Source organism: Scleropages formosus, chromosome 23 (genome assembly GCF_900964775.1).
Source record: "Scleropages formosus chromosome 23, fSclFor1.1, whole genome shotgun sequence".
NCBI classification, from domain to species: domain Eukaryota; kingdom Metazoa; phylum Chordata; class Actinopteri; order Osteoglossiformes; family Osteoglossidae; genus Scleropages; species Scleropages formosus.
In genome coordinates this window covers 2,132,909-2,158,479 of record NC_041828.1, presented here as the reverse complement: position 1 = coordinate 2,158,479, position 25,571 = coordinate 2,132,909, and the positions used below count along the sequence as shown (strand labels likewise).

General features: G+C 45.9%; 1 protein-coding gene across 8 annotated transcripts in view; it reads left to right on the top strand.

Moving 5' to 3' along the window:
• The window catches only part of adgrb2 (adhesion G protein-coupled receptor B2), a 188,108-nt gene that overhangs the window by 114,583 nt on the left and 47,954 nt on the right, over positions 1 to 25,571 (top strand). For all 8 annotated transcript variants that reach the window (XM_029248272.1, XM_029248268.1, XM_029248266.1 and 5 more), the window contains 4 exons: positions 106 to 252; positions 5,710 to 5,785; positions 7,212 to 7,314; positions 11,470 to 11,513. In XM_029248272.1, coding sequence (XP_029104105.1) covers positions 106 to 252; positions 5,710 to 5,785; positions 7,212 to 7,314; positions 11,470 to 11,513 — 370 coding nt within the window. The remainder of the gene's footprint in view (positions 1 to 105; positions 253 to 5,709; positions 5,786 to 7,211; positions 7,315 to 11,469; positions 11,514 to 25,571) is intronic.

Sequence of the window (25,571 nt, the reverse complement as noted above, 5' to 3'; positions counted from 1 at the left end):
ACAAAGACTTAGACGTCAATTTTCCTATTACATCTTCGTATCAATGAAGCGTTCGTTTCAGGGACTCTGTGGTACATAACACACTCTGTCCTTGGGCCCCACCAGTGATCACCATCCAGCGGGAACCAGTCTCGGCCGTTTCCAGCGACATCAACTTCCCCATGAAGGGTCGGAGAGGGATGAAGGACTGGGCTCGCTCCTCCGAGGATAAGCTCTTCATCCCCAAGGAGGTCTTCACGCTCTCCTCTGAAGGTTAGTACACCACAGCACCACAAGTCCAATCACGGCAGTATTGGTGTTTTCTGACTTCTCCTCAAAAATGACACCTAAGCTTTGGATCAAGAGAATAGAACCAAACCTTGAACAACCTGAGCAACTGAGCAACCAGTATTTCAGAAAGGAACAGGATCCAGGTGACTTTACTCTCAGGGAACCAGGTGGCAGAGCAGTTAGAGCTGTAATGTTGTCGTCGGAGAAGCTGGGTTTGCATCCAGCTCCTGCCGTAGTGCCATTAACCAAAGTACTTCCTCTGAACTGATACTTTAAAAATTCCCCACCTGCAAAAATGGATAATTCATCATGAGTAGCTTAGAGTACAAATATTGCAATTTGCCTTGTAGAAGAGTGACAAACACATGAATAAATAATAAACATTTTCAGTTGGGCAGATTTGACCTTCAAATTAAGATCGCTCTGCAATGCTGTAGACCTCAAATAATTTCTTAATTTCCTTAGCTATTTCTTGTCTCATTGTGTTTTAATACATATGTATGTGTATACATATGTATGTGTATATATACATATGTGTATATATATATATATATATATATATATATATATATATATATATACACACACACACACACACACACACACACCGCATATGTCTTTAAATTTTTGGCAGGATAATTGTTTTTTGACTTTAGCTCACCAAAAATGCATGTATATTTTCCTGCACACCCACAACCCTCTAAACTCAATATTAATTGAGGGGTCAGTGAGCTGGCTGTCCGTTTGCGGAGTGCTGTGAAGACTTTCTCTCCAGGTTTTCGGTTAGAGTTTAGCACATGGGACTGTGCTGCTGATGGCTGGGACTGTTGACTCACCACAGATGTGGTGAATCACACACTCCAGGAAGAGAGGGGTTGAATTCGCCTCACCTGTGCAAATGTCCTCAAATAACGGCGGAACCGAATAATTCTCATACTTGTGATGTAAATGATCGTTCGCTTCTTCAACAGGATCGCTCTGTGGGGACTGGTTCATGCATGAGGATGAAGCATAAAGCTGCAAAGGAAGAAAGGAACGCCTTTAAATGGCATGTTTCAATTTATCCCTGTGCTAAAGATTAGATCTGGCTGAAATAACCTCATTGTGAGATAATGGTCACTCGAAAAGGCTGGAGGCACCAGTTTTAAAATTACCCTCCATTGTGTTGCTCATGGATTTACAGAGTAAAAGTCATGTGAGCCAAGGGGATTCCCTTCGTTTCTGTAGTCGTCTTTTGCAGCTGGGTCTGCAGCCTTAATACAAAGTGTGGTCGAACAGCGGTCAGAAGCCCTACAGTCCAGCTCGATTTCCCTACTTTTGATGTTCGGTTGGGGTGGCATAATGTAGCAGCGGATGGCACTGGGGTCTCACAGCTCCTGAGCTGTGATTTTGAGCGCGGCCTAATCTGTGCAGCGTTGACATTCCCTTCCTCTCTTCTTGTGGGTTTTCTCTGGGTGCTCTGGTTTCTTCCCGCAGTCCGAAGACATTTATTTCAGATGAGTTAGTGACCGGGGAGTGCGATGGCGCAGTAGGCTCGGCTGGGTTCCACTGTGTAGTGGATCTGGGGTTCGAGTCCCGCTTGGGGTGGCTTGCGGCGTACTGGCGTCCCGTCCGGGGTGTGTCCCCTCCCTCTCTGGCACTATGCCCTGTGTTGCCGGGTTAGGCTCCGGTTCGCTGCGACCCCACTTAGGACGAGCAGTTTCAGACTGTGTGTGTGTGTGTGTGTGTGTGTGTGTGTGTGTGTGTGTGTGTGTGTGTGTGAGTGAGTGACTGAGTTGGTGACCCACCTGTGTGTATGTATGTGTGAGTGAATAAGTGTGTGTGATTTCCTTGTGGCAGACGGGTGTCCCGTGCAGAGTGTACTCTGCTTCCAGTACAGGCTCTGGACCGCTGTGACCCTGTACTGATGACATATGAATGGGTGAATGATATTCAGTTGATTGCAGATCACCAAAGACACCTTGAATGGTATTGAAACATTTGCACCAAAAATAGCAAGCTTTACAATCACCTAAATGTCAAAGTCAGTCACGTGAGCTACTGGTCTTCCCCTGCCCCACACTCTCATGTTAGCACATGGGCAAGATCAGATGTTGAACTCCGTCAGGATTATTAAGATGTATTTAACACGGCTGTAAATTTGTTCCGGTTGTTTCTCGGAAAGGGCTGCATTACCATTTCTTGTGTTTCATTATGATGTCCGGTGGGAGGGAGCGAGACGGAGTCGGGGGTGGAGAGGAGGAAGTATGGAGAATGTCCCCAGACTTAATTGTCATTCATAGTCCACGCTGGATTTCTCCCTCCGAGAACTCAACTGGAGCCACAATCGATTTCTCCCGTCAGGCTTCAGGGTGACGGGGGCAAAGACATCTGAATGAGAGACACACATAGAAGATGGGAGGCAGGGAGGAACAGAAGGATAGGAGGTGTGAAGGAGACAAGGACAATACCTGTTACAGCCCCCTTTGATGTCTAGTACTCGTCTGTCACATCACATATAGTGTGACAAACCTGTCAATCCTAGCCACGTGTCTACAGTAGTACGTTTGCAAAAAGTGACGTAGGACTTTGAGTAAACAAAAGTACACCAGCAGCAGATCAAGTGCAGAAACAGGATTATCAAAGTACAGCTTTGCTGGTTCACACCTCATAAGTAGCTATTATAGAAGTGACATTCAAGCAGCAAATGCATGGATCATCATAGCAGACGGTGTTGGGGTCTTTTATGTTGCTATCAGGAGATTATGAGAAAAGCAGCTCTGAAAGAGATGGGTTTGTGACCCTTTCTTGAATGCTGGGAAGGATTCAGCAGCTCTGAGGAACAGAGGGAGTTCATACCACCAAGCAGTAAGTGGTGGAGCATAGCACTCTTGCTGGCTGTAGTAAACACTGCACAATTCCTTCTTGGTTAAGTATGTCTCTGCTTGATTAACCTTGTACCATCTATACCTTTATTGACACCTATGCCAGAACACCCCATCTTGAAGTTCCATTTCTGTTACCTTTTTTGTATTTTTTTTCAGAATTTGGGCTAGAATATTATCTGATCTCAATGTTTTTTTATGATGTGGGGGGTTTATGACTGATGAAAAAGGTCCAGTACTTGTAGTCTTTAACACTTTAACTGTCCAGAATGCCGTGTAAGGGGTGACCAAGTTAAGTAAGCAAGGGAGTGACCATCGTAGGCATGGAGAATTACAAACCTCAAGAATCACAGGGAGCATCACTTCTCGTTTTATTTCATCGGTTGCTCAGTTGAAGTCATTTTTTAGGATGGCACTCACCTCAATTGAAGTTACACGTGTAAATGAGCTGAGGAAGGCAGTGTAATTGAAAAAGCTGTGTACTCTGAGATTGTCAAGGTCAGGGGCTCCTTCACAACTGATGCACTGAAGGAAAGCAGGGCCACCAGCCACCGGGAACGCCAAACCTCCAACAGTGGAATTTAAAACATCAGAACCCATCCAACTGTTTGCTGTCAGTGTCATGAGACCCAGAGATACAGAGTTAGTCTCCAGGAGAAACATACACTTAAGCATGTTCTTCAGACTTTTGCAGTCATAACAACGGGAAGATGGGGAGCAGAAAAGATGGAAGAATCATAGAGCGAGGTGGGGAGTGTGGGGCTGTCTGGCTGTCAACTGGTTATTGTGCCTCCTCACACAAATGAAAACCTTAAATGTAATGGCAAGTAAGGTATAGAGCAGGGAGGGGACAGATGGGACATGCCAGGCCCATATTTGACACCCCCATTCTGTTCCAGTAAACCCCCTCACACACACACACACACCACCAGTGATCACTCGACCAATCAGTACCATTGTACAAACTTCACTCTCCACCGTTTGCTGATACGGAAAGGCATCTGCACTCGTGATAAAAACGCCGAAATGATTCTGCCGGTTCGCTGACTAGTATTTGCCTCCTGTTTGCCGTCCTTCTGATAAGCATTATCACATAAAGCTCCGAAGCGAAGGAGGGCGATGACTGTTTGCAGGGCACCTTGTCAGCGCTGCGATGAGAGGTTCGCCCTGTAAATCCCACCACAGGAAGACCTTACTCTCCATTATATTCACAATATGCAAAAACATGGTTGTCAGCTATTACGTGCGCCCATCAATCCTCTCCATTACATTAGACGGAAGAGGGCAGGCCATTCGTTATGTGATTTCAATAGTTGGCAATCACTTAAATAGTGCAAACAGTGGTGGTGACAGGCTGCTGCCGGGATTGGATTTGAGCAGCTCTATGCGCTCTGACCGCAGAGCTTGCGGTCGGGTCACCCTGCTGCACTGCCGTTCCTTGTCACTGCTCATTCCTCCGTGGCACAGCTTAGCTGCTCAATGGCCTCACCCACAATGCAGCTGGCAGCTCATTTGCATGCCCAGGCACGTTGCGTCCAATTAGGAGCTCAAGTCATAGAGAATGTGAGCTTCCCTTTGTCTGAAGCAGCGAAGGGAACGGAGATGGTTTGAGGCACGTCCTCCAGGATGTTGTCTAGCGTTGGGAGGGTTGATGACTTACCCTGAGGACAGGTCTGTGTCTCCCCTGCCCATCCCCAGGGGCAAATTTTCTATTTCCACCACCCCTCAAACCCAAAATTTTAAAAAAGAAAAAAATGTGTGTCTTTGTGCCAGGTCTCCCTCTAAGGCAGGCTGACATTTCAGCCAGGATGAGCCCCTCTCTGGGAGAGATGTTTTTGGAAGGGATCACACAGCGTGGGTGGGTAGGACGGGGTGATGCAGGGTGCTCAAGAATGAAGGGCAAAAAGGATAAAGGAATGGAGGAAGCAAGAGAATGACAGGAAAAAGAGACTGGAGAAGTGGCATTTTGGTTGCAAAGGAAGGAAGAGCCATAGACCCAAAGGTGAAAGGCTAAAGACAGAAATGTGACTGGACAAGAGAGACAAAGTAAAACAGTGTAAAGGGAGATACAGAGAAGCAGGGATTTGGATGGGAGATCTTAGAAAAGGAGCCAGGAGGATAATCTGACCTTTCCTTAGCATATCCTGGTGGCCACTGGACTAGCTGTTGAGTCACCTTACACGTTGTCAGGATTAGCATCCTCTTCGTCAACTTCCAACTCCTCCTCAACTCACTCCAAATGCCACAGTGAGACCTTCCTGTCCGTGACTGTTGTCTGCTTTTCCTTTTTCTAAGCTGTCTCACCCATAGGAGTCTGGGTAATTTCACAGATCCCAGACGGAGCTCACGTTAAATTTGGCCTCACCCGTCTCCCACCTGAGAGATCCACAGCACTTTGCCAAAAATGCGACACTTAACCGGTCACAGTGTGTTCACATTAAGCTCCCCACTTGGTGATCATGTTTGCACTTTGAAGTAAATATAGCTGAGACAAACATTTTTCTTCGGTCTTTGCTTGCAGGATGTGTTTATTTCCTGCCAGTTGACATTTTGCTCCTTCCCTCCATTTTTGCAGAATCAGATGACACATCCTACTTCGTGATGGGAGCGATCCTGTATCGTACATTGGGACTCATCCTGCCGCCTCCCGAGTAAGTTCCTTGTTTGTCTGTGCGAGCTATCCGAGGGAGATATGCTTAAAGCAAGATGTAATCTGCAACCCTAAATTTTGCCAATAAAAGGCAGATGACTCTTTGTAAATTAGCCATTCTCAATTCCGACGCGGAAGTTGACATCTTTGATTAAAGTGACTTTACTGATTCACTGGATTGATTGGGTCGATTGATTTTTGGTTGCTATAATTTGGAAAGATCTATTCATGTGTTGGTCCCATATTTTACAAGGCCTGGGTGAGTGACTGTTTAAATATAGAATATGTCCATTTGGTACAGCTGAGGCCCCTGTCTATAGTTCCACATGAATTTCAAACTTCTCTAGCAGGCAACTTACTGTAAGTTGTAATTATTTAAAAAGGCGTATGTTTACAAAGGCAGTAAGGGAAAGATAATGATCTCAAGGGTATGACAGTATGGGCTCTCTGTGAGCAGGAAACAGTCAGAAGTCCACTTCTTAAATCGAAGCTTAGAACATATTTCTGAACAACTATTGTTTTTTATTTTTTGGTCTGTCTCTTGCATGGCAACATCGATGCATTGAAGCAATGGCTTTGTGTGAACGGAATTAACTAAGTCATCTCCCAAAGCGGAGCAGAAGGTTCCAAAGCTCCTTCACTGCGCGAATCCTCCTCATGGCTTGGTCTGCCACCCTGAGATTAGCTGGCTCGGATGGAGCCATTAAACCTGCCATGGGCCACATCCACTTCCCCCATGTGGTGAGGGAGGGCTGGTGGGGCAGTGCTCAGTAATACGGCCTGGCCATCTGCCTCGGGAAACTCCTTCCCCTTAGCTATTTAGAGGTGGATAATCCTGAATCCTAAAGGCCTTTTCCCAGAACCTGCTGTCCTTCCAGCCTTTCTGCGAGTTCCCCCCAGTCAAATGTCAAAAGATGCAGAGTGACCAGTGTCAAAGAGGTGCTCCTCCAGGTGGATTGGCTTCATGTTGGGATTCTCTGTGGACTCATCTCCTTCAGCTTTCTCGCAGCCCATTGATGTTTGTGGGAATTTGCCTTTTTTCGACGGTAACGTTTGCCCACACCTCACCCTCTCCTGCATGCCCCCTGGTCCTGTTCAGTTTACACCTCATTAAGTCTCTGTTTTTAAAGCGAGCTCAAACTGGGCTAATTGCTTTTGGCAAGCCACAGGTACCAACTGCAGCTCTAACAGCTTTTGTTTTTATTTAGATTCACTGAACACTTGGAGTTCTGTTTAAGTTGATGTTCTTCAGCTTGCTCTGTTGCCAAAAATTTCTGGGGAGCAAGTCTCCGGGTCACGCTGGGGTTTGTCATTTTGATAAGGAGACCGGGGGCATATGTCTTGCTTCAGCCCGGCACAGACTCGCGGTGCCCAGCTGCATCCTTGCCCTCTTATCTCATGACACTTCCATTGTCCACCTTTCCCAGGAGCCCTCTGGTCATCAACTCCAAGATCCTGACGGTGACAGTCCGGCCTCTTCCCAAGCCGATTGAGCCCATGGTGGTGGTGGAGCTGTCACCGGTTTTCAATGTAAGTGTCAGACACCCACAGACACGCACACACATATAAGAACTAAACCCACATACTCATCTGCTCCCTTCCCACCATGACCCACAATTAGCACAATGAGCTAAAATTCTGAGTCTCTGTCTGAAGGGGACCTGTGATTTCATACCGTAATCTGTGTGTGAGACACCAGTGTGAGCAAATGATGTAATGAAATCGGGGAAATTAAAGGCTCTGACAATTTTAATAACTTTTCAAAACTTTATTGAAAACCATACATCGGATCAGTATCCCATCATATTTCTGAAAGCTCAGCTGTTCTATTTCATTCTGCTGTGGCACCAGAATTTAATACTTTCCTGCTTCTGTCAGACAAGGTCTCCCTTCTGGAATAGGGAACATTAAGAGTGGGGTTCAGAAACCCAGCGGACAAGAGATGATTTTTCTTGCCTCTATTGCGTAACGCAAAATGGTTTGGGCTGATGTAGCGCTAAAGTAAAGCTACAAGTGTGGTGCACTGCATCCTGGGAAATAAGTGCCTGGTATCAGTGATTGCCTGATTTCCCCAAACTTTTTCACGCCCATCAAAGCTACTTCTGAAATTTTGTCGCATCCATGCTGCTGCAGCTTAGACTTATCCAGAGTTACTGCAGTTCCTTGCTGAACCTTCATGAGCTGCACTATTGCACTGGTATTGCAAGTTTACCAAGGTTACCCAGAGTGGACAGTGAGCTCCGTTCTGCAAGAACTGAAGCACAATGCCCCCAACCCCCCAGCCTATTGAGGGGTCAGCTATAATTAAAACCCTTTTTTCCATCTTTAATTATGGCCGTGTCATACAGTCCCAAATACAATTAACAGCACCCTGGAACAATAACTGAGATCCATTCCTGCTGCGAGGATGTGATTACGGCAACCGAGGTACCAGAATTACAAGTCAACTGGGAATCGCTGCACAAAAGGCTGGTTAGGGCGAAGCTCTCTAATGGGGAGAAACTGACTCTGCACTGGGGGAGGGCTCTGTACGGTCTTGGGAGGGACTGATTGTGGTAGAGGGAGTAGCCTGGGCAATGCTGGAAGGTACGTGCTTTATGCTTCGTGGAGAGGAGCCAATGCAGCTTTGGTGGAAATCAGTTAATGCGTAAAAACGACTAGTTGCAATGGGAAGTGGTTTTGTATTCTTGTGTCCTCTCTGTACTTGTCCTCTTTTTCCACATCACCTCCCCCCATGTCACTTCTTCTCGTGCCCACTTCCATTTCTCTCTAAGGCTCCATTGTCGGAAGGGGTGTCGTCCACTCACGAATCCCACTTCTGTGTCATCCTCTGTACCTAATAGGGCTTTGCCAACCTAAGATATAAGCTGTGAAGCCGGGGCTTATGGACCTAAGGGGGGTAGCCGGGATTATACATGCTGTAGATATGCCCTATCCCTTACAGTTACCTGAGGGAGTCCAGCTGTGTGAGGGGGCATAACTGCAAACCAGCAGCTGGGATGTGATGACTTTTGCTGCCGAACCTATATCCAACTCCCGTAAGAGCGCCATTGTGACAGATGTTTAGCGGGAGGGGGCATGTACCCTACGTGTAGACAGCTGGTCGGGGCCACCCAGGTCTGTCGCCCTAAGCGGCGATGGAGCAGGGCAAAGGAGCGTTGGCAATGTCTTCAGAGGAGTGCCCGGACCTTCGCTTGCTCCTCTCTCCTCTTGGGGGGTAATGAGTCGCATTTGGACGTGCGCGTGTTTGTTCTGATATATTATTCAGGATTTTTTTGGTGTGAGTTTTGTGTTTGAGGAGTCATCAGAATCGCCATGCAGCACAAAGCGATAGAATGAAAATGTAACACGGAACTATGTTTGTGCACATTTACATTTCGATTATAGTTAAGACCACACATTTCGACAAACACAGGTGCAGTTTACAAGAGGTAAAGCGCTTGTATAATATTTACACATTCACATAATACATTTTAAAGACTTTAACTGGGGATTTTTTGATTGTATTATTCTTGTGTTGTTACAATAAACGGATGTGATTAGTGAGAAGCTGTTTATGCTGCACATTTAAGCCTTTCGGTATTTCTCCAACTTTGCTGGATGGTGCAACATCGCTACGATATCCGTGTGTTGCGGAGGGAGCCGTTCCGCCGCCGATCTCCTCCCGCAGCAGGGACCCGTGACTCGGTGCCCTCGATGCCTTGACCGCACGGATCAGACGAGGCCCGAGCTGCAGCCTTGCGCTGCGTTCGCTCTCGTTGTGCCTTCACTTCAATCTACTGCTGGAGCCGCTTTTTTCCCCGTGTCACATTGTCAGGATTTATTGCTTCTGGCAGGATTTTGGAAACACGCATTAATGTAATTCCTGAAATACTTTGGCTGGCCCGTGCAAAACATTAGAGCCCTGCAATCCTTCAAAGGGGAGATCAAATGATGTTGGCTTCAACTCCTGCTTCCTGTTTGCTGTTTATTCGCAAAACCTTGATTTTTCCCGTGTCCACGTCTTCCGGACCCGCAACCCCTGTTTGATCGGCCCTGATGCGAGTCCCTTCCCCGGCAGAGACAAAACTCTCCTTCCACACAGACCTCCCTGACTGCTCCCTTTATTTCTCATTCTGTGTTGACTTTTTTGGAATGCGCTAATAAAACTGACACTGACAGCGTGTCGCCTGGCAGCAGAACATTAAGGGACACGTGGTGATTTGCCATATGTCAGATTGGCAGCAGCCTTAACACGGTCAGACATGCTGATTTAAAGGCAGCAGATATGAAGGGGGTGCGTCAGCACCAGGATTGTTGTCCCCCACCCATCGCGTTGGCAGCCTTTTCCATCATGCTTACCGGTGCATCTTAGTTTTCCTCCGCCAGGGGGTGAGCGTCATCGTTTCCCAAACGGCTTCCACGCCGCTCCGTGACTGAGCTCTTCGGTGTTGTCCTGGAGTCCAGCTTCAGAGGGGTTTTGCCAGGGCGCATCGCCTCATTCTGTGCCGTGCCATCTGTCCACCATCAGCCAACGAGTGTGACGAGTGCGGAGATGCTGGAAATTCACCGGAGCCGGTTATCTGGCCCCTGGTTGAACAATTAAAGGCTACTGAGGCTTCCATAGTTAGCTGGAATGTCACAGTTCCACAGTTTGTCTTTGTGTGTGTGTGTGTGTGTGTGTGTGTGTGTGTGTGTGTGTGTGTGTGTGTGTGAGTGTGTGTGTATAAATGTCTGCTCAGCTTTGTCGCCCTTTGAGTCACGAATATGAAACAAAGGCCGTGACATTAATCAGCTCACCGAGCCACATACTAATCAGGTGACCTTAACAGAAGTCAGAGCAAGGCTGTGGTTGCTGCTGAGCATTGAAGGGCCTTTTAACTAAGAGGGTGTCAGTGTCCTGGGGGGGTCGTCAGTGTCCTGCTGGGTTGAATCCCTGCTCAGGTCCCCGAGCAAAAGGCCGCCTGTCCTCTGTGGGAGAATGAGGTCAGGTCCAGTTAATCGAGCTAAATGATGAGTGGGCTCAGAGCCACGTACATTTACATTTGCATTTATTCGTCTAGCAGATGTTTCTATTCAAATCGACATACAAGTCAGAAACAAAAGTGAATCGGCAACAGAGACTGACAGATACGGACACTTGATTGGCGAAGCAGTCAGTTTATTCAATGCAAGTGTTTTTGTCAGTGCCCGTTCAATGACTAGCTGCAGGACAGAACTAAAAGGAAACATCAAGGTGATCGTGAAATGGTGACATACGTTCGTGGAACAGTTAGGAGATCAGGAGAGAAGTGCGTCTGAAAGAGGTGTGTTTTCAGGCCCTTCTTAAATGGTGAAAGGGATTCAGCAGCTCTGAGTGACAGAGGGAGCTCGTTACACCACATTGGAGCCAAGCCTTAGAACTTCTGCATGCTGGATTCTCCCCCCATTGGGGTGGATTTACAGAGAACCTGTATTCAGGAAGTACCCTGCTGCAGAATCTGCCACAGTTTACCAAGACAATGGATGTCTTGGGCAGTGGGGGGTCTGATGGGGGAATTACTGTGATACTATAGCATTAATAACCTGTCTTAATAGCCTAAGAGACATTTGTGCAGACTGAGGGGGTAACAATGGTAGCAAACACCCCCCACACCCTTGGTCATCTTTTCCACCACCCTCAACATCCTTCTGTGAACAATAAATGTTTTTGCTTTTTCTCCACAGGGAACGTCAGAGCCTCACTGTGTGGTCTGGGATTACGGCAGCTCGTAAGTCTAACTGCGTTTGTCCATTTTTATGCCTCCTTCCCCTCTCTCTCTTCCACACACACACACACACACACACACACACACACACACACACACACACCACACCACACCGTACCACGTACCGCACGGCTGGCTCTGTGCAGCTTGCCCCGTTTTACAACAGCAGATGATCACCAGTTGCACGACATGGCGCATTATGTCCAACTGTTAGTATATTTCACAGACATGCTGTATTAAGCTGCTCACCACTGATGACGAATTAGTATTTGTGTTCATGTGCCCAGAGAACTTTCCGGGAGATGCGGTAATAGATGAGTCATTAAAAGCTGGACTCGCTTCCTAAAGGTGGACAGATTGGGGGGCATTCCAGCGCGTCCACATACACTGCAGGTAAATTAGACTCGGCAGATTACCTGAAACAAACATCTTTGGACCGTGAAACTCCTGGAAGAAACCAATGCAAACACAGAGAGAACATGCAAACTGCATACAGACTGAGTGAGATTCAAACCCACATCCAAATGCAAAGCCCAGGCATCTGAGATGCCAGTTGCACCCACTGTCACTGTGCCTCCTTGAGTAGGATCTGTAGAACCGAACTGCAGTGTTCAGCTGGAGTTATTGACGTCCACAGGTTGTCAGTTTGCCGAAATGATTTTCGGGCAACAGGGGCCTCGTTGGCGTCTTCAGTCTCCCGTGAGCTTTGGTGTGACTTCCTGCAAGGGTCTTTCTTGATGTGTATATGACTATAGGTGGGCGCTATACTGTCCCAGGTGCTCTAATGAACTCTTTGTATGCTGATTTTCTCTCAAAGACAGTATGCAGCACTTTTGCTGTTGCGAGGCATCTCCCACATGAGCAAACACACCAATGCGGCTGCTGCATCCGGCAAAACGACAGTCTGCATAGCAGAGGGCGTGTGTGAAGTGGCGTTCGGCTAGAGCGTGCAGTCTTACGAGTCGGGGGAATACAGTCCATTTAAAATACGCAGCGCCAATTAAGAGATCGGCCGATTACTAATCCGGCCAAATGAAATTTCTTTGAATGAAAAAGCTGGATTCTGTTAAGGTGCCTAGAGATAGGTGGGAATCTGCCTTTTGTTACAATATAAAGCATGGAAAATGCCATTTATTTCCATCTCAGAGCAGATAAATTTCCCACTCCGCACTCCTCAGCCCGGTCCAACACAGTTACTGCAGTCTTTCCAGACTATGGCACTGATGTTTTAACTCATGTCTGCTAAGAAACCGGTCATAGCTGGAACTGTCCATTTGCAACCTTAAGGATCAAGGTCTGGATTTCACCCCCACTGTTGTCCTCCGGGCCAGCTACTTACCCTGAACTGATACAGTGAAATTACCTTGGTGTATTAATGAGTAAATCCATTTCTGGTTCGGTTTTTTGTGTTGTTTTCGTAACCCAAGCTTGTCCGACTCCTGCCCTGCGCCATCTGTACGTACATTCAAATTTTTGGGGCTTAATTGCCGCCCATGCAGCAAAGTCTCACATCCAGTTATTCCATGTCTTTAGACTTAATTATAGGGAGCAGAATGAGCTCTTGTGTTGCTGTTTATTTCGGGTCCACTGGAGCTGCTCAGCAGCTGCATTGCGCTAAATTACAATGACACATCTGAGCCGGAGCCAGGACCAGAGTTCTGATACGGGCAGCAAACAGCTGGGCTGGTTTTTGGACCCATCGCTTCCTATCCAGATTCACCGTTGTTGCCAAGTAGGCAGCCAACACATTGTGGAACATGACTTGGAGGTGCACGCTTAAGGACGTTCAAACCGCGGTACTCCCTCCGGGGGCCGAGGTGAGTGCGGTCTTTTGAGTACAGTTAAGAAGCCACACAGGAAATCATGCCACACTTTAGCAGGAAGAGCAGAGAGGATGATTACACGGAGGATTATGGGGATTCGGGGCAGCAGGTTGCAGTGTGCTTAAAGATGTTGGCTTGTAACCCGAAGGTTAACGGTTTATCTCCTAGATGCTCCTGAAGTGTCCTTGAGAAAAGGTACTTTACCCAAATGGCTTCAGTCAAAGAGAAAACCATGCAATATAAATGAGTACAACAGTTGGTTGCTCAGGATAAAATATTCAGCAAAGCTGAATAAAAATTTTAAGAAGATTTTTGCATCTTGTACGTGCATATGGGTTGTAAGAAGATAGACAAGGTTCTGTATAAACACCTCTGTGTCTTTTCTCATTGCTGAGAGAGAGCCGGAGCTGGAAACCTGGTGTGGAATTTCAAATGAGGAGATGCTCCCTTCCCTCCACCTCTCCATCTTTCCGACTTTCAATTCCTCCATCTCTCCATCCAACCGCTGACAAGACGACAAAGCCTCGTGCGCTGGGTCTTTGTATCATTTGTCTTGAAACTCCAATAACTGTCTTTTTTCCATTGGGAATTTACCAGTCATCATTCTCCCGTCTGAAATGTCTAAGCACAAACTGAATATTCTTTTGTGTTTTTCCTTTTCACATCCTAGCGGTTTACGAGCTTTGAGGGTCAGCCACAATCGTGGCGTATTTTTGCTGCGCTAGCCGAACAATCAATAATCATAAAAGATTCACCAGAAGGAGAAGGTCACCCTTCGCTTGAAAGGGAATTTCAGATTCTACTCTGTTACCTGCGAGTCCATCATAGCACATGAGCTTGTCTTTATGCCCTCCTTGTGCGACTTCTCTTTTTTCTCCCTCATGTGAAAGTCGAACAAAATAGCTGTTAAAGTAGCAGCCAGTAGAGAGGGAACTGTATTTGTTGCCCAATGAGGCATTGAAAAACGCTGTGCAAGGTTCTGGTTAGGCCATAATACTGTTGACCAGAGGTTTATAGATTCAAGTTCTTGGCCAATCACCCTTAACCGCTGACGCTTCAGTTTTCAGGTTTTACTTAAAACAGGAATAATTGAAAAAAGAAGAATATTTTCCGCTTCTCTTTACTTGTCTGACACAGTTTCATCCATAGTCACTCAGAGGAGTTTTTACACGTTTTCCATTTATAGGATGTTGAAACAGTTAAGGGTGATTTCCTTACTCAAGGTTAGCAGTAGTGAGGTCCTTGCAGGGAATGAAACCTTCAACATATAGGAGGAGAGTTCTACACGAGAGCTTCTCAGTCAGGGTTTCCTTCCAAGTGTGACGTCCAACATGGATGAAAATGTGTCTCTCGTTACCTGTGTGGGATGTTGTACTTAAAAATGGTGGCCAGTTATGAAGAGCTGATGTTGACTCTTCTTGACCACATAGGTAGAATTAATCCAGAACGTTCTGTCCTCCACTTGTGTTCTTTGGGCTTGAAAGGAGTATTTCCCTGGGCTATCCATGTTTAAAGCAAGATAACCTCCGTCTCATCATTTATGTTTGCTGTAAGATTTCTGGCTTGATTCAATCCAAAATCCATCTGTGTGTTTTCACCATGTCCATGGTGTCTTTGGTTAAAATGATTTCTTTCCCATTGTTTCAATGCAGTCTGTTTGCATTGGGTCCCTTCTCAAGAGAAATGAAAATGCAGATGTTCAGCAAAGGTTTAAGGTACAACTGTGCTGTTGGAACAAATCCTAAGAAACACTACAAGCTGCAAGTCAGTCATAGACTGAATGGAGAAAGAGATACAATTATGATGAAAAAGCAGAGTTACATGAACACGAGGTACAGGTGAAGTAGAGATACAGGTCTGGCTGAGACAGCCTCTGGAGGCAGCAGGAGGCAATGGAAAATCATTTATAATTTCTGAGTAACCTCATCTTCCCTGTGATCCTCCCAGGGGTGTGCAGAGGGTTGGTTGCATACACTTTAAATCCTTAGAGAGGGGATGTATTAATGGGATGGATGGAAAGGGGACTTCGGAGAACAATGTAACTGAACACACAAGTTTCTTGTAATGTATGAGGTCTCTTCAGACTGCACCCTCTCAACCTGCTCCCACAATCCCTTTCCCCATCGCTCTCGAAATTGCCAGCCTTGTAAATACATTAGTTCTGCATGTACAAGTGTCTTGCTTCAACGCTCTGCGACTGCTGCAGTGCCTGCAGTAAGTACTTTACCCTTGTAACGTCGTACCGACTGCATGTGGATAGGCAATAGGACTTTACACACTACCTGCGCTGTTATTTCATTTATTGCCATTGTGTTTTCCCATGCAAGTCTGGAGAGGCAGTTCAGTGAAATGAGCAAAACATGAATCGTGAATAAATTGACTGGTTGACTCTGAATACCGCTGTTAGAAGACAAGAAAAGACTGCTGGCTGGGAGAGGCTGGGTCTGATTGGCTGCGCTCTGACTTGCCGTGCATTGAAACGAGCTCCAATTGGCTGTGAGCGCACTAGTGGTTTAAAAGAAGGCCTCATTTCCTGCCCCTGCTGTTACATTCTGAAACCAGCTCTCATTGGTTTTGCCTGCTGTTGCATTTAAAACATGTCCCAAATGGCCATTCCGTTTTGGAAAGAGTACAAATTGGCCGTGAGAGCTCTTGTTGTTTTGAACAGGGGCCAAACTAGTTGTTGCACTCTGAAACAAGCTCTGATTGGCTGAGATCGCTGTCATAGATTAAATCCAGTCCTGATTGGTTGCGCCATTTCAGTGTTTTGAAACATGCCCTGATTGGTTGTGGCTATTGACCCTTATTTAAATGAGTCCCAGTTGGCTGTGAGTACTTGTGTAGCTCCAAGCAAGCCTCAGTTGGCCATGAGTGCTCTTGCTGCTTAAAACAAGCCCTGGTTGGCTGCACCTGTTGTTGCATTTTTCTCGGTTGCGAGTGGCTGTTTTGAACAAGCTGCGATTGGTTGTTCTCGCCGTTGCACTTTGAAACAAGCTCTGATTGGCTGGGAGCAAGTCCTTGTTGGTTTTGCCCACTCTTGCATGGCCCGCTAATGCCGCCCTCCTGTTGCCCAGCTGGCCGCTCGCTTATTCACCATTTCTTTGTTTGCAGAGTGAGCCGTTAAGCCGAGTGTTGATCCCTGTGCCGCAAAATGACTGTCGATGTAGGAGGTGAGCAGGGCATGGGTTAGGTGTTCGCTTCTGTTCCGAGGGCGGCAGCCTCTGCTCCGGTGACACATATGCCTCCGTTTCCTGGCATCTGATCTTTCTTTGTGTCACTCGCACACCCACGCTCAGTCTCATGAGGGTCTCCTTATTTTGAAGTACTCTACATATCTTTTCCTTTTGTCTGATTGGTTTAGCCCATCTGTGCCCTATTTTAAATGATCCCACCTTTGGCAGAGGAGCTGCGGAACAGAAAACGGAAAACATGCTCTTTCTTACACACACAAACTGCATAACTGCAGAGCGCCACATCTAAGAGCGTTGTACGTTTTGCACTGAGTTTGAGAATCATTCATAGCGTAGATTACTCTTAGAACACTAGTTATGTGGGGATTCTGTTTTTTTTTTTTTTTTTTCTTTTTCTACCACTAAGCAAGGCTTCAAAATTGCATCATAATTTACTGTTAATCATCCTTCAGAATCCTCAGGGCACCATAGCGGTGGAGCCATAGCAGGAGGGGTGGGACTGCAAAGGTGGACAAAATGACAAAGGAAGAGCCGGGTACAGAAGAATAAGAAGAATAGGAAGATGAGAGAAGTGGATCTGATGAGTGATGCTGACAAAAGATAATTATAGCCAATATTTTATTACCAATGTACAGAGAGCATGTCTGAAGGCTAATATCACTTCACATGTTAGTGCTATAGGAAGAAAGGCAATTAGGTGATTTATACACTTGGCAATGGAGTTGGTCAGAAGAGTTAGGTCTTCAGTGAAGTGAGGGATTGCAGTTCAGGATCAGGATCTCTGAGTCCTAGGTGGAGCTGGTCTTCCCTTAGGTCCAATGCTGAATCTGGAAACAGGCACTGAGATCTAAACAGAATCAGTCAGTGTGGCTGAGGTGAGGAGCTGAGGAAAGTGGGGGTTGTTTTCACAGATGTTTTATTTCATGGATGATATCAGAAGGGACTACGCAACAAAAGAATCAATGGAACCTCTGGTCTTTGAGCTCCAACAAAGGAGGAGACGATCAAAGTTCTCGCTGGTTCTACAGTCTCTTGTTGATTTGGCTGTGCCTTACAGAGGTCTTTCCTCTACTTCTCAACCTTTTGTATGATTTTTACCAAAGTCCAAAAGTGTTCATGAAACAAACATCACATTGTCAGGTACACAATTTACATGCAAACGTGAACACACAGACGCCTTTGAGCCTCCCTTGAGTCATATACTTCTCTGCAGTCTGTCAGCATCTTTTAGGATCTGAACCTCCGCCGGTGATGTGATATGGATCCAGGCTTCCAAAAGCTCCACCCTTTAGAGAAGCCCGTGTGTTCTCCTGAGCAGCAGTGGGGACATAGTGGCAGAGCAACTTCACACAATTCCAAAAAACTATCAGTTTCATTTACTTCAGTCTCAGGTTCATAAATTGGTGTGGCGGTGGGTCGTAGGGGATACGTGAAAGTTGTGTTTGAGGGACCTTCACAGTTGGGTGGAGAAAGAGGGTGTGCCTGAGAGGAAAGGAGCTGTGGTTGGGATGAGCGGAAGACTGTTGAAAGTGTTTTTTGGGTTTGAGTTTTCAGAGTATTTAATGTCACACCCCATCTTCTCGTAATCCTAGAAGAGTTTTGTCATCATTCTGTGCGGGCGTACATGAGTTTTTGTGTTTCTCTAGGCCCTTGCTCTGAAGAAACCACCTCTTGAACTGTTGGTTTACAGAAACGGCCCTTGGATGTTTAGACGAAGCCGAGGCTGTAGTTGGTGGCTTTTTCCTCTGTGTAAAAGTAAGAGAGCTTTGAAAGAGAAAAGACGTCCTTCTGTCAACTCAGCTATGTGGGAGAAATGCTGTATGCTGAGAGTCCTCCAGTTCAGCAGGGGGCACCACGTATACTTTCTTACTTATCTCTTAAGGAGTTGTGTGTCTGTCTTTGGGGGGGGGGGTTGGATTTGAGTGAAGCTGAGATGAAATGTTGTGTTATAAGCAAATTTGCTACCCTGCTCAAGAATCTTTATTTTTTTTTTTTTCTTTGTTTGCCTACCTGCACCCTTGCCCTCTGCTGGCCAGGAGCCCACGCTGGATTTTTCTTGAAAAATCCTGTCATTATTTAGTGTTGAACATAAATATTTAGCTATTAAAAGAACTGAAGAAGATGCCCCTGGATGGTAAAATAATTCCTATTCCTTCAGCAACAAATGCAAAAATCTAGCATTTCACACTTGCTGGCAAAATGTAAATGATAGTACAGACACCTCAATAACAAAGATATGAAAGATATTATTGCTAGAACTTATTCGGTAATGCAGAAGTGAGTTAAAAATTATATTTACTCATGCATAACATTAATTTTCACAGAATAACATTTTTGAGTCAGAGTACAATAAGAATTTACAATTATGTATTTGTCTTTCATCATGGGGGGAATAGTTCCTGCCTCATTCATTCAATTAATTTTCTTATTTAAATATTTTCCAGCAATGCAATTTTTAAGTATAAGATTTCAGAAAACTATAACAAAGTGTGGACTTTGTTTAAAAAAAAAAAAAAAAAACCACAGAGGAGCCACCTAGACTAGACGGAGCAAATGGCCATGAGAGGCTGCTTCCGTAGCATTCAGATTAACATTGTCAGAGCTGATTTAATTCTGATGCTTTTGCTGTGGAAAAACCCCCAAGACTGGTGCATCACTAATCTCTCGGGGTGGAGAACAGGTGGGGGAGGCGGTTATGAACTGGGCAAGAGTCGTCCCAGAGCACGGCAAACTCTATAGGCAGCAGCCATGTAGCCATAGAATCCGGTGTTCAGCAGAGTAACTGTGAAGAAGTTTAGTGGCAGTAGTTCCAGTGTTCTGCTCTCCCCCAGCATCAGCATCTTCCCACAAACTCTCCTCCACCACTCCTGAAAAGTCTCTGCTTTTTTTCCTTTCTCTGCTCTGACATGGCATGGGATCAGTGGCAGTAAAGAATAACAAATAATACGTTTAAAGGCTGACCCACTTACAGTAGGGGGAAATCAGTAATTCAATTCTGTTCATCATGTACCCTTGCATGCACTCTACTTGCAGCCCCCCTCTCCCTTCCTTAGTCCCTCAGGCTTTCAAATGTGTCCAAATGAAATAATAAAAAGCTAGAGAATGAGGTGGTAAGAGACTCCAGCAGATGTTGTTTGAAAGGAACTTTCCTCTTACCCCACAGGTTGCAAATACATTTAAAGGCTCCTGAGTACCACCCACCCAAAAAGTGAGTGGTGGTGACCTCTGTGGATCATCTCTGGCATGCTTGTTATTTTTTCATTGAAGGGGCCAGGACACCCTTTAAACACTGCATTGTTCTACACAAATTATTTATGAAAACTTCTAAGTTGATGAAGGAAAAGAGACTGGGTTCTTCAGGGAGTTGGAGAGAAGTGTTAGGGGTTGCTGTGAAGTTTGTGTTCAAGCTGGATTATTGTGTCTCTGGATGGTTTGAGGACAAGTAGGTTTGGAACATGGATGAGAGAGGTCTGAGTAGCCTTGACACATGAGGACATTTGGAAAAGCCACAGCCCTCAGTTTGTGTTTGTTTAGGACTCATCGTTGAGTTGAAAGATGTTTTTTCAAATCACTTATCTCACCTTCCTTTGACATCATACCACTAAACCCCAGTATTTCCCCATGCTCATGAGACTATCGATACCCACGTTGATGTTGCTGTTTAAAATTTTCTGTTAACCAAGGGTTTTATTTACAGTTTACTTTTTTCAGTGCACCCGTATGTGCCGCCATCTGTCTTCTCCAACTCTTTGACAGCAATAAGACCTCTTACTTCTTGGGGATTGTGGTCAGAGGTAATGATCAATGCAATTTACCTGCGAGACCGGGATGTGGGGGGTGGGAATCGGGGGTGGGATTTTACGAGGGGAGGAAGTGCCAGAAGAGCAATGCGGCCAGACGGCAGAACAAATGACAGTGCCCACACAACATCAGATTAATCAGAAAGCTAATGCTGCTGTCCGAGTATGTGCGCAAGTGCATTTGCACACCTGTGCAGAAACCTGTCTCCACAAAGGCAATGACTGATGGCTGGAGGTTTTGTTTTTTTCTCTTTTATAACTGTGAACCAACACGTCCCGAAGAGTCATGACAGACTTAGATATTAGCTTTATAATAAAGTAATGCAGTTCCAAGTAAACACTGTGTGGGAGTTCTCTCTCCTTTCCTCACTAGTCACCCTAAAATGAACCTGCAATGAGCCCAAACTGGATATAAATCATACTATGGGCTGTGTTGTTGCAAGCCAGGAGTTTGTGGAGCCTGGACGTCATGCTTTATCGAGTGCTTTAGACAGAATATACACATACCAGACAACCAGGTAACCGATTGCTAAGTTTGTGAACACAGAACGCATTAGCCTGGTGACATACAACAAAGTGTGGCACAAATAACAGCACATAAACATATCAGTATCTCAGCAGCACTTGTTGGCTTTCTGTCACACAAATATTTTTAGCAAATTCCTAGAAGCCTTGCTGTAAATCCTGAGCGATGGGGGGTAGGACCACTGCCTTTGACATGAGAGATTGGGGTTTAATTCATACTGCAGACTATCCCCAGTGGAGTGACCGTTTTGCTATGAGAAGTTTTATTCAAACCCATCAGATGGGTGCAAACTAAGAGCGGGAGGAAATTTTGCAGTACAGACATAAACAAATCGTAGGGACTGACATCAATCCTAGTGAGGAAGATGGGTCACTGAGTTTTTCTGTTAAATACTCAAAGCTTAACACAGTGACCCACACGGACGCTTATCCCCTTCCGGTAACTGAGTCCCATGTTGCTGGTTCAGTTGTCCAGATGTAAAAAAAATTGCTACTGCCAGGTGGAGTGTGCCTTGTCAGCATGACAAGGGGTGTTTAAGTTCATGGCGTTGCTGTTCGGCCTATGCATTAGCCTCACAATATTCAAGAAGTCTTTGCTTACTGATGACACTGCTAGGTTTCCTGCCTTGTGCGTGGGGGATTAGAATTAGATTCTTAAGAGAGGCTGTCCCAACAGATTAGCTGTAATATACATTTAAACATGAGGACCGTCCAGGGATTTTTGCAAGGAAACGTAGCAGTATCTTTTGCTCCCAGAAAGAATGGACTTTCTTGTTGATTTTTATATCCACCACACACCGGTAACTAGGGCCTGAAAGTGAAACTGTTTTCTTGTGTTCATTGGCTGTAGTGTTTTATTCTCACAACAGGGTGTGTTCATTCTCTCCAAGATTGCAGCCCTACCTTGAATAATTGACAACACCAGGGTGTTAGAGGTCTTACCTCTGTCCAGGTTGATATTCCTGTTCCTAGTTCTAATCTGTGACTAGTTAAAGTCTATGCTATGTAACACGATGCAGGCAGCAGAGAGAGGTGAAGCAGCTGTGAACGCCTACTCTGCCTCTTGTCGGACGTGTCAATGCCTGGCATGAACCTGGAATCAGGTGGCTGATGCATCTGTGACTGTTTTATGGCTTCAGCTATTTCTGTCTGACAGCCACACTCTTGAGGATATCACCAGCTGCTAAGGACATCTTAGGTCTTCCACAAAGCCATCTTTGCCTTTGACTTGTAATTAGCCTTGTTAACAAACAATGCAAGCCGACAGTATAGCTTCAGCATGGTGGGCAAAGCGAAGGTTAACTTCACCGCAACACATCAGACCAACGTGAAACCTTTCCGTGACTCTCTAAGATGTAGCATGTTAAGTTTCTTTCTGGGATTGCTGAGTGCTCTTCCACCACCCTCAGGAGGCCTCGAGGGTATAACTTATTCCCTGCATGAGATTTCTGTCTTCTTTTTTTCTTCAAAGTTGGAAAAGATGTAAAGACATAAATCCTTTCAATAGTCCTTCAACTAGCAATAATGAGCGTAACCATCATGACTCTAATGACGATTGTTCTCGAGAGCATTTCAGAGAGTATTTCCTCAAGGGGAGACATGGCAAAATGCACAGTCATCAAGCCATATGACTGTTTTCCTCCCTGTGTCCGTAAGCAGGAGCCATCGAAAGCCCCCTCCCCTTTCAATGAAACGGAGACATTCAGTACTAAGCGTCTTACATTTGAATTGAGCTGAACTGGGATAATGCAGGCTCCATCCCATCACAAAAGCTTCCACATATGGCATTATCCTCTCACGGACGCTGCGCAGTGCTTTGTCTCTGTCCTCTCTCTCTCGCTCTCTTTCTCTCTCCCTCTCTCCCTCACTCCTGCTTTCTCTCAAACTCATCCCGCTTTCTCTCCTCCTGGACTTGGAGTTTGTCGGCTTCAACGGAAGCTTTCGATTTTTCTGAGCCTTGTTTCAGCTTTTTGGTGCCCCTCTGTGCCTGGCTGTGTGTGCCTGATGTTTGCATGTGCAAGGACAAGGGAGCCAGAGGGAGAAAGAGGTCTCTAATTCGCCTATATTTAGCATGCGGGTCGCTGAACCTCCAGCAGAAATAACCTTCCCAAGGTGCACAGAGTGTGGGGCCTGGGAGGGTAAAGTGAGGGTCGAGAGCCAGTACGCCGGAAGGTTTCGCTACCTCTCCCTCTTAGGGCAACAAGGGCTATCATCCTGGTGATGCAGAATGCAGATGAAGTCATGGGGAGCTGCGCATGGGTGGTGAGTATATTTCAGACTTTGAGTTTTATACCTGCAGTGTATTGCTTTGTAATAGGGGTCTTTGACCGTGCTGTCAAATACAACAGAGTCATATAACTGGACATGGTGAACATGCTTTGTTCCAGTGCTGGTCCCAGCCTTCCCAGATAGGGCTGTCAAGAGTAAGGTCAAGAAATGAGTCAAGAAATGTTTTAGGAGCTTTAGGTCCTGTGTGCACCTGCAGAATACATTAGTCCATTGGTTGAATCGACCCCGGCAGGTTCGGAACAGGCAGACGTGGCTTCCTCTGTGAAGGACGACATCTGTGGGAGGGCTATGTGGGTGTTCTCTGAACCAGGTTGCTTTACTCTACTACAGAGGGCACTTTTCAAGTGCTCTTTGAGGGCCACGTAGCAGTTTAGGTCTGTTGTGTTCAAGTTCACATGATTGTGCTATTCTGTTTCATCTCTTGCCCCCGGGGTCCTGTTGAACAAACATTATTCCTACGAGCATAGCTACACCTGGAACCTTACGTGGTCATTTTCACTGAGCAACACCCGTATTTGCTACACCCCACAACCTTGCTGCAGAATTTGACTTCAGGGCTAACTTTAGCATAGCTGGCGGGTTTGATTGAATAAGCACCTGGTATACTTTACTTCCACGAAGCAACAAAAGAACTGCTTCGTAGGAAACACGGAGGCTGTGATTAGCATCAAGGTTGGATGCCGTAACCAGATTGTAGCTAATTGCTTCTAGAAGAAGAGTCTCGGCCTGAAATAGCAGCACAGTCCCTGTCTGATGTGCTTGTTTTGTGTTCAAGCCTTTGGCCTGACCTCAGAATGGGATACATTAGTCCAGGTACTGTTCCAATCAAAACTTTGGACACTCTTACTCATAGAAGGGTTTTTACATTTTACAATAATAGCAAAGACTCCAAAACTATGAAGTAATACATGGAATTGCGCAATGACGAAAAAACACACACACTATGACTGAAACTGCTCGTGCCAAGCAGGGTCACGGCAAACTGGCACTGAACCCGGCAACATAGGGTGCAAGGCTGGAGGGGGAGGGGACACACTCAGGACTGGACGCCAGTCCATTGCAGGGCACCCCAAGCAGGTCTCGAACCCCAGACCCGCCAGAGAGCAGGACCTGGCCAAACCCACTGCGCCACCCAACTCCTATGACCAGAAAGCTGTTAAACAAATCAAATGTATATTTCACATTTTTCAAAGTTGCCATAATTTGCCTTGATGATAGTTCTGCACACCGTTGGCATTCTATCAACCGGCTTCATGGGGGAAAAACCTGCGATGCTTCTCTGATGGTCTTAATGAAAGGAGCTCCCACGTACACCATGTGCTCACTGGTTGCTTGTCCTTCATTCCAGTCCAACTCATCTCAAACATCTCTATTGGCTTTAGGTTGGGTGACATTTCTGGACTTTAAAGTCAACCAAAGTTCTATTTCAAAAGTACTTGCTAAGGGGGATAAATTACAAAAATATTTTTTTTTAATTAAAAATTTTGGTTTTGGAAAAAAATTCATAAATAGACATTCTGTATTTGTCAAAGAAACACGTTTAAGCATAAACCCATAAGCATTGTCGGAAATCGCTAGTCCCAAGTGGGGTCGCGGAGAGCCGGAGGCTAACCCAGCGACGCAGGGCACAAGGCCAGAGGGGGAGGGGACACACCCCGGACAGGACACCAGTCCATCCCAAGACACCCCAGGCAGGACTCGCACCCTGGATCCACCGGAGAGCAGGCCCTGGCCAAACCCACTGCGCCACCGCCCCCCCGTAAGCGTAAACCTTTACACCAAGACATCTTTAAGATTATGAAAAACACTTTGGCGAAAGGTGTGTCCAAGCTTTCAACTCATATATTAGGTCCGGAGGACCTTCAGAGGGGTCCAGTGAATTTTCTAACCAACTTGTTCCAGTGGCGAGAAAACACGGAGAACCCGGAGAGGCAGCAAACTTTGGAGATGGGAAATCTCAAATCTACTACCATGCAAAGCTTCACTTCAAGATGAGGACAAAATTGGAGGGAGACAAGTTAATTAAGTGTATTATGTAATCCTCTGCTTATCTGTCCCCAGACAGACTTAAAAAAAAAAAAAAAAAAAAACAAATGAAGGCTTTTTAAGATGTGCTTTCTCTGATAATGACCTTAGCTGTTTGAATAGTTTGATTGCATACACGAGAAACATCGCAGGATTTGTGGAGCAGCAGCTGAGAATTGAAATCTGACATGAGCCACATGCCCCCATCCCCACACCATGAGTGTGATGGAAGGCAGTGTGAGCATGCAAGGCTTGTCTGAGTGTATCAGTACACAGGCTTGGATTCCTGGGTTCATTGCCCGGCCCATCTGTGTCTCCCCAGATGCTGAGTGCACACGTGTGTGAATGAACATGCATCAGACTGGATGTGCGCACGCACTCGGAGATTGTTTATGTGCGTAATAAGGC